The sequence below is a fragment of the Pogoniulus pusillus genome, chromosome 8 (assembly GCF_015220805.1).
Source record: "Pogoniulus pusillus isolate bPogPus1 chromosome 8, bPogPus1.pri, whole genome shotgun sequence".
NCBI lineage: Eukaryota > Metazoa > Chordata > Aves > Piciformes > Lybiidae > Pogoniulus > Pogoniulus pusillus.
The window spans coordinates 25745462-25754388 of record NC_087271.1 but is presented as its reverse complement, the minus strand read 5'-3'; the positions used below and the strand labels follow the sequence as shown (position 1 = coordinate 25754388).

At 58.0% G+C, this 8927-nt stretch overlaps 1 protein-coding gene across 1 annotated transcript; it reads left to right on the top strand.

Annotated features, from left to right (window-relative positions):
* Positions 1–1601: 1601 nt before the first annotated feature.
* Positions 1602–5316, top strand: LOC135177570 (Krueppel-like factor 2). Its single transcript, XM_064147725.1, has 3 exons — positions 1602–1822; positions 2071–3055; positions 3909–5316. Exons 1-3 carry the CDS (start codon positions 1730–1732, stop codon positions 4082–4084), a joined length of 1254 nt encoding a protein of 417 aa, XP_064003795.1. The 5' UTR covers positions 1602–1729; the 3' UTR covers positions 4085–5316.
* The last annotated feature ends 3611 nt before the right edge of the window (positions 5317–8927 follow it).

Below are 8927 nucleotides of genomic sequence, written 5' to 3'. Positions count from 1 at the left end.
CTTTGTCACTTCTGAGGTGAATTTTCCCAAGGAATTACTTTATAGCCCACATCTCTTTACCTGCTGGGTGGCATTTTAATAAACCTGCTCCCTTGTTGGCACACAGGGCTCAGGCAGCGACCCAGCATATGCTCTGGAAACCAGGGCAGGGATTCTTGGTAAAAGAGGGAAGATTTGAATCGTTGTTGTTCCACTGGATTACTGAAATAATTTATTGCAATGCTCCACCCTTATAATTAAAGCACGGTGATGAAAGCAACTGGTAGAGTAGCTTTGGATCCAGCAGCAGTGTGCGTGTGTGTGTGTGTGTGTGTGAGTGTGTGTGCCTCACCTTTGGTGTTTTTGGTTTGGTTTTTTTTTTTTTTTGGAACCTACTCTTTGCTTCTGAATAGTGCAGGCAGCAGCCCTAGTTCTTAGAAAGGTATCTCAGGATGGAAAGCCCCAGAAAGCAGGGAGACAGGCTGCAGGAGATAAGGGCCATTGCTTCTTGACAAGCGCAACAGTAGCAAGGCCATTCCTGGTACTGGCTGGACCCTAGCCAAGAAGACAGGGTCTTTCTGTGAGCCAGACAGGGTAGCAGAGAGTCCCTGGGGAGACCTGCCTAGTGCCCTGGGACCCTGTGTGATGTCTAATCTCACCAGTAAGGACTAGGATATCTGAGTGTCTCCTGTGGGGTGGGACATCCCAGTCCTCTTATGCCCCGGGCATAGGAAGCCAGTGGACAGCACAGTCCTGAGGACTGTGAGGCAGACAGAGACAGTCGTGTTCCCCCATGGTAGGGTGGTCAGAGGCTTGGCTGTGTCACTAGTCCCGAGGCAGGGCAGACAAACGTCCCTCAGGGGCTGCAGGGCGAGATGAGGAGGTGCAGGCAGGGTGCCAGCCCCCCGAGAGGGTCTGCCAGGGAGTTATCTCTGCTCACACACGCACTCTGCAGCCAGATGGGAGCTGGTGTGCTCCGGGTTGTTGATTGCCTCACCGACAGCACCGGCATAGAGGGATGTGGCCTCGCGGGTGCTGCTGCATAAAACGAATGGTGTAGGGGCACCAGGGCTCAGCCACCCCAGCCCAGCACTCTAGCTGCAGTCTGTCGTGATGACATCTTTGCTTGCTGACATGATTGCTGTCCCCCATGGCAAGCATTGTGCCCGATGCTCTCCCCTTTAACCCTAGACCAGACCGCCCCAGCATGCTGCCACACCACATGGTTATTGCCCTTGCCCCACTCGGGACAGGGTTCCGAAGGACACCTGCATTTGCGACCTACACTCCACTTCCCCACTCTCAGTGTGAGGCAATGCAACAGGGCATCACTGCCCCACTCACGTTGTGAGAAGGAGGGGCAGGGGGGACCCCCGGCTTTGACGATCCACACCAGTACCCCTGCACTTTCTCCCGCAGTCCGTCATTAGCGGTATCCCCCAGTCCCGGGCAGCAGGCGGGAGGGCAGCGGAACGTTGTCGGAGAAGCGGCCGCCGTCCCCCGCCCGTCGGGGCAGCCTCACGGGAGGGGGCGTGGGTTGGGCTGTAGGAGAGCCAATAGGAGGCGGCGACGGTGAGTATCAATGTAGGACGGGCCAATGGGGGAGCAGCCATGCTGTTAACAGCTTAGGAGCGCGGGGAGGCGCAGAGCAGCGCTGCCGCCGCGGGGAGCGGAGCGGAGCCGGGCTGGGCTCCGCGCACCGTGCTCCCCCCCAGCTTGCCCCGGCCCCGAATTCCCCTCCTGACCCGACATGGCGGCGGCCGTGGACGAGAGCACTCTCCCCTCCATCTCCACTTTCGCCAACCTGCTGCCGCTGGAAGAGCGACCCACCGATATGCTCCACGTAAGCAATGGGCAAGCGGGAAGGGAGGGAGGATGGCAAGGAGGTGGTGGTTCGAGGCCGAGCGTCCTGGGCTGAGGCTCAGCCCGGCTGTTGGGGGCGGGCCCTCTGTCGCCGTCGGAGGGCGCAGCCGAAACGGTGCGGACCCGTCGGGCGGGTTGGGGGGAGTCGCCCCCCTGCGCAGGAGGCGCGGAGCGCGGTGCCCGAGCTGCGTGTTCCCCCGCCAGTTCTGACGCCCTTCTTTCCCGCAGAGGATGCTGCAGCAGGACGGCTCTGCCACCGCGGCTGTCAAGCGAGAGGAGGACGACTTGGGCAAGTTCGTAGACTTGGACTTTATCCTGGCACACACTAGCAGTGGTGGGCAAGGGCCGCCCGCACCCGGTCCCAACTACCCCTTGCCCGAAACCCCTGAGAGCTGTGGCACCACCTACGACAGCGACGGCTCCTACCCCACGCCGGGCAAGTTCCCTGCGCCTTACCCTGAGGGTCAGAGCCACAGCTACGTGGCTGAGTTGCTCACCCCGGACCTGCCAGGCCACTGCGACCTGCAACGGAGGGAATACACAGAGCTGCGGGTGCCCGGCGGGCCCCCTCCGCACCACCCACCTCATCACCACCCGCCCCTGCACCCGGCCCTGGCCCGCCCGCTGCCCCTGGACGCCGCGCAGCCCTTCGTGCCCCGCATCAAGAAGGAGCACCCAGAGGAGCGCGCCTGCATGCTGGGGCTGCCCACCGCCGAGTACCTGGGGCCGAGCGGCGGAGAGCACAAGCCACGCATGACACCGGGTCCTGGGCCGGGACCGGTACCGGGGCCTCCGCTGCCCTACCCAGGCTTTGCCCACGGCCGCCTGGGGCCCCCAGAGGAGCCGCTGCCCGGCGCTGATCCCCACCTCCTGGCCGACCTGCCGCCCCATTACGCCGTGGCCTCCCACCGCTATGCGCCCCACTTCGCCCCGCAACCGCCGCAGTTTCATGGACACTTCAGTGTTTTCAGGGAGCCCTTGAAGGGGCCGGGGCCGGGCGCGGCGGGGCTACCCGGGCTGCTGGTCACGCCGCCCAACTCCCCGGTGCTGGAGTACTTCCCGGCCGGGGCTCCCCCCGAGGACTGCAAGCCTAAGCGCGGTCGCCGCTCGTGGGCGCGCAAGCGGACCGCCACGCACAACTGTGAATACCCGGGCTGCGGCAAGACCTACACCAAAAGCTCTCATCTCAAGGCGCACATGCGGACCCACACTGGTAAGGGCTCGCCGTGGGTATGCGTAGAGGGAACCAGGGTCGCGCCGGGGGACTGCGCGGAGGGTACCGGGGCGCGCGGTGGCACCTGCGAGCCTGCTCTGCCGTGACGCCTGGGCATGCGGAGGGGCGGCTGGCGTGCATGGAGAACTCACCCCTGTGGCCAGTTCGGAGGTGCATGGGGCGGGGGGGGGGGGGGGGTATTCCTTGTGGAGGGGCTGAGTGGGGACACCCAGAAAGACCCCGCAGTCAGCTCGGAGCTGCATTATTGCGTGTGGGGCAGGTTCAAGTGAGGACGTCCCTGGAGTGCTCAGAAGGACCCCAGTGGTGGGGTCGAGCAGGAGGACATGGGGAGTAAGGCATGCAGTAGGACCATACCCCATGGCACCCTGCCACGCCTGGGGGTCCAGGGGTGCCATGAAGGGGCAATAAGTGGGCTTGGAAGAATGGAGTGGGGAGACAGACTAGGGGTGTATGGTGAGACCCCGTCAGAACTAGGACAGAGCACGTGGTGCGGCACGACGTCAGGGACGGATGGGGGAGCATCCACAGTTTGAAGCGGAGCAGGGTCATATGGAGGAGAGCTGCAGTGGGGCAAGGGTGCCCGGAGGAGCCGCCCCATGCAGGGCACATGGGGCAGTGGAGCACATGGGGGAGGGCAAGAAGACGGGGACAAAAGGAAAGGTAGAGCAGGCAGAGGTGCGCAGGGAATGAGTACACTACTGCTTTCACCTTTCCTAAGGTGGTAGGCAGGGATCCCTCCGAAAAATGGAGTCTTGGGCAGGGGAACAGCAGGGTGATGGCACAGGGAGGATGGAGAACCTTCAAGGCCACTGACACTCCCTCTCCTCTGCAGGTGAGAAGCCCTACCACTGCACCTGGGAAGGCTGTGGCTGGAAATTTGCTCGCTCTGATGAGCTGACCCGCCACTACCGCAAGCACACAGGGCATCGGCCCTTCCAGTGCCACCTCTGCGAGCGGGCTTTCTCCCGCTCTGACCATCTCGCTCTCCACATGAAGCGGCACATGTGAGCGGTGGGCCGCGGCCAGAATTGGCGTCCCCGGAGCTAGCTCATGATGTAAATAGCGTTGCGGCACTGGGGAGCAGCCCGGCCGCCCAGCCCTCTCCGCTTGTAGCTGATAACTAGTTTTCTCCTCCTGCCCTTGCTGTGAGAGCTGGCCCCAGCCGAGTGGTGGGGAAGGGCTGCTTTGGGGTGTAGATGGGGAGCAAAGCTGCAAGAAGTGCCTCCGGCCCCTGCCCAGGTTGTCACCACTCGGCTGCCTGTGCGTAGAAACTTCCCCCTCCCTCCCTACTATCCAGACACCTGGTGAAAGGAGGGGATGGGGTGGACAGTAGAGGTGCTGGTGCAGCAGGGTTATCTGACTAAAGAGCTCCTGGCTTGTATTTGGCATCAGCTTCATCTTCTCACCACAAATCCTGGCAGTTCCCTGGCTCCTGGAGCTGTGGTGGCTGGCTCTTGCCAGGTTTTGTCTGGAGAGCCATGTCCTGTGGAGCCATGGCACTGGGAAGTGGACTGCTGGTCGTCTTGGTTGTGGCCATCAGAACAAACTTCCCAACCCAAAAGTCCCAAGTAGATGAGGCAAAGGTGGGACTTGATTGTAGCTCGTGGCTATAAAGGTTTGCAGGGGGTGGCAGTACGATGTCACCTTGCACAGGGAGTGGGGATGCTTCTGCTGCCAGCCTGGGACTCTGCTGGGCAGTTCAGTCCTGGCCATTCCCACAGTTTTCTTCTAGGGAGCCTAAAATGGCACTCCTGGCTCCCATCTGCTTTTGTTTGTTTTGTTCTCTTCAGGATGACACCAGGTACTGCTGCAGCTGCCTTCCCTATGCTGCTTTTTAATTTAGTGTGTAAAAGGACAGTGAGTCCAGCTATGAATGCCCAGGTCTCTGCTATACTTGAAACTTTTGTAAGGGGGAGGGGGGGGGGAAGAGAAAACTCAAAAGAAAATGAGTCTTTTTATGTGCAGCTTCTGCAAAGCAAGTTGTAAATGAAACAAAGCAGTAATATATAATGTTTCTGTTTTTTTTTTTTTTTAATATATATTTTTCTTCCAGCTGGGAACACAGATGAGTCTCGGCTTTGGGAAGTGCACTGTTCCCGTCTGTGTATATTGTTAATTAACATTTCTCTGCTTGGGCACGTTAGGTCTCTTGCACTCTGAAATGTTACTTTTCTTTATATGCAAACTGTTGAAATATTGTGATCTGCTGTATAATAAATAAACAAGGTGTAAACATGAAAGAGCCAGGAGAGTTTACTTTAAAGCTTTCTTCTAAGAGGAGAGGGTGAGGCTGGGCTTGCTTGTCAGTAAATATTTACATCGATGTTCATTTCTGCTTAAGTTAGCTGTGGAGGATCAATGGGGAACGCCCAAGCCTCGGCATCCGAGTAGCATCTCCTGTGCAACAGCTCTTGAGTCACCCCACTTCCCCGTGCCTCAGTTTCCCTAATCTGTAGATGGGGCAATTATGGCACTGGGATGGCGTGACTGGTCCTGCGGTGAGTCACCCCTGAGGGGAACAAAGCCGAAACTACCTGCAGCCTCACTGCTCCTATCTTTCAAAGCAGCCCTGTCATGCTGTCATTCTCAGCGGCAGCACTATGGCTCCTGCCCTTGGACGTCTGTGGCCGCCTCCTGGTCGTGTGTTCTATTCCTGCTGTTGTCCTAGGGGTGGCCCAGCAGCTTGGTGGGGTTCAGGTGCTGAGGTTTCCCTGTGTTAATAGGTGTGACTCAGCACAAGCATGCTGGCAGGTCCTAAGCTCAGCAAGCAGGTCTGGCTCCATCCCTCCCTCCCACGGCTGATTACCCGTGATGCACGCATCTCTCTGAAGGCTGGGGCTTGTCTGGACCTGACACCTTGCTGGCAGTGCAGCGAACCTGCTGTACAAGCTGTGTGGTGTCTTGGCCCAGAGTGGTGCTGGTGGTGGCTTCCTCTTCTATGCTCACTTCCATAATACCCGGTGCTTGGCCAAAGCTGGGGGATGCCGTGGGACTCCTTGCTTTGTAAGCTGAGATAGGATGTAGCTGTACTGCCAGCATGGGCAGGGCTGATCCCACTCCTGCCCTGTTTCCTAGTTGTATTTGTGGAGAGTTAAGCTGGAAAAAGACAGGAACAGCAAAGTGGGGCTGATGTCTCCTTGAGGGGTAGCCAGTGTTCTGAGGTTGAACTCAATGTCCTGGGCCCAGCACCTAGCCCAGGGGACTATCCTGAGCAGGTATGAAAGTGTAGGTGTCTCCAGGCAGGGTGGCAGCACACTGGGATGCTGTGTCCTGCCTGTGGGCCTGGGCATGGTAGCACATCCACAGGTGTCACAGATCCACCAGGCTCAATAACTTGTCCTTTCCTTAGCTGCCTCCACCCTGCATTTGTCCCAGTTTCTGAGAAGTGCCTGTGTGTGGGTGACTATGCTGGGACACAGGTGACCTATGATAGGGGACTGAGGGTGCCTTGCTCCTTGGACACTTGCCCATGGGTAGTGGGGGTCCCAATGGTGGCAGGGTAACTGGAGCAAAACTGCTGCCTCTTCCTCAGAGGCTTGTTCAAAACGTCACATAGAGGGAGAGGGAAAGGTGTGGGCTGTTTGAATTAGCGATGAGTCAGGCTGGCAAAGCCAGATGGGGAGAGAGTGCGTGCCTGCGTGTTTGTGTGCGTAGAAGTAATCTCTGGCTTTGTGTTTTTATTATGATTATTATTTTTATTTCCAGGGGAACGATGAATTCCTACAACCATCCTGTCCCACTGGAAAGGCTGGCTCTGCTGTCCTGTCCTCCCTAAGCATCCTGGGAGCTGGAGTGACGGTCCGCGGCTGTTTTGAGGTTCAGCTCTGAGATCAGAGCACAAACCAGTTCTTCCTCACCTTTCATCATCGCTGCACCAGGGCGGGAGCAAGGTCCGGCTCTGCTGCTGCCTTACATGGAGGCGAGAGCAGGGGAAGGTGCTTTGGCTTCTTCTCTAGGCAGAGTTGCTCCAGATTTGCTCCCCTGGGCACTCCTTTGGGCACATGATGAGGCATGGCAGTTGCACGGACTGGCATGGCTGGGAACCTCACCTGGGTGAGGAGCAGCTGTAGTGGAAAAGGCAATTACAGTTAATTTGTTGTTAATAAAAAACACCCTCTTCCAGCTGCCTGAGCCAAGACACACTTTTTGTTGGAGAATGGAGCCCAGTTCTGTCCCCAGCAAAACCTGCCCTGCAAAGCCATGAGGGCAGCAAGAAAACACCTTCGGCAGCCCTGAGGAAGGCAGGGCTGGTGTGCAATCCTTGCTTGTGGTTTGTGTGCCTACGGTCAGCTGGAAAACCCTTTGTCTTGGCCTCGAAGGAGTGGGGGGGGACACTCAAAATGTGCTAGTCAACCAGGTGGGATCCTGCTTTGCAAGACTTTGCACACTAGCAGTGTGTCCAGTGTCGTGGCTGTGCTGGAGAAAAGGGGTGTTCTGGAGAAACCAGACTGGTGTCTGAAGAGATGATTTACCCATGCACAACCCCTAGGTCCCTGGCTGTCAGCCTGAGGCAGGTGCTGGTGTCTCAGATCACATACTGGTTTGCTGCAGGGATGGTGAGGAAGTAAAGCTATCTGCCAAGCAATGTCACAATGTCCACACCACTGCGACCACACCAAGGCTATGCAGATGCCCCTCCTGGCTGTATGCCCCTCTACTAGCCCGGCCTTTCTTTCTGCCCTTGGTTGCCTTCTGGCAAAAGGCCTCCAGGAACTGCTGTGGGTGATGCTGTAAATCTTATAGTGCAGCCAAAGTGTCACAGCATGGAGTTAAGCAAGGAAGAGAAGAGCAAGGCATGGAGAAACACCTCACAGTAGAGGGGTGAGTCATGGCCACAGCATGGCCTGGTACCATGCAGTCACCTGCCAGCAGGAGCAGGGCCTCCGGTGGTTTCATAGCTGGAGTGGAGTGGGGGTGAAACTGCAGCTTGGGCAAGTTTCTATCTTCTGGGGATAACCTTACTTGTGAGGGTCCCTCATGCTGCAGCCAACAGGTTCCACAGAGCTGTCCCGGGGCTGTGGAGTGAAAGAAGGATGTGGGTCTGGGTGGGCTCCTTGCCTGGGCTTTGACCCTGGAATTGCTGTGTTCTACAGAGACAGCACAGAGCTGGGGAGAGGATGAGGGTGCTGGAGGTGGGAAGGACAGTTTGGGGGTGCTAGAAGGGGCTGACACAGATCTTTTCTTGCCACAATATGAGGTGGGAGTTTTTGTCTTCTGCGCCAAGGTGTCCCCGGTCCTGGTGAAATAGTGGTAAGTGTCCTCTCCATGCCGCAAAGGGAAGTCGAGCAGCCTGCCCCCACGTCCCCGCCACTTGGGGTGGGCCAGGCGCCCTGATAGCGCGGCTGTGGCTGTCACCGCACCCTTAGGAAACATTTGGCTTCAGGCACCTGAACCCATGGGGAAGTGATAACTCCCCAGCTAGCTTGCCATGCCTGGACCCACACCTGGTCCTATCGTGCCTTAGTCACACATTGGGAGTTTTTCCACTGCCGGGCCCCAGATAACCTCTTCTTACCCCATTGACCACAATGTTTGCACTTGTCCTCCTCCGCTGGTGCCAGGCTGGGAGACACACACGCCTTGAGCCCCAACCTGGAGGGATGGACATCTCTGGCCTGGGTCCACCTTTGGCCATGCTTGGCACCCAGAGCACAGGCAGAAGGCATGAAGTGTATCCTTCCTTCAGGACTCTGGGGTGGGTGGGCAGTTGGCCTGAAGGGGGCAAACGTTGCCTTCCTGCCTGGGCTAGATATCGGAGGACATCCTTCCCCCAGTTATCAGGTGACAATAAGGTCGTCTAGGCTTGGCACTCCAGGGCAGTAGGAGATGAATGATGAGGTTGCAGTGACAG

What these genes read in the sequence shown, in the direction of transcription:
- LOC135177570 (XM_064147725.1), top strand. Translation starts at nt 1,730, where the DNA reads ATGGCGGCGGCCGTGGACGAGAGCACTCTCCCCTCCATCTCCACTTTC. An exon ending in GACCCACCGATATGCTCCAC is followed by an intron (nt 1,823 to 2,070) that starts GTAAGCAATGGG and finishes TCTTTCCCGCAG; the next exon opens with AGGATGCTGCAGCAGGACGG. An exon ending in GCACATGCGGACCCACACTG is followed by an intron (nt 3,056 to 3,908) that starts GTAAGGGCTCGC and finishes TCTCCTCTGCAG; the next exon opens with GTGAGAAGCCCTACCACTGC.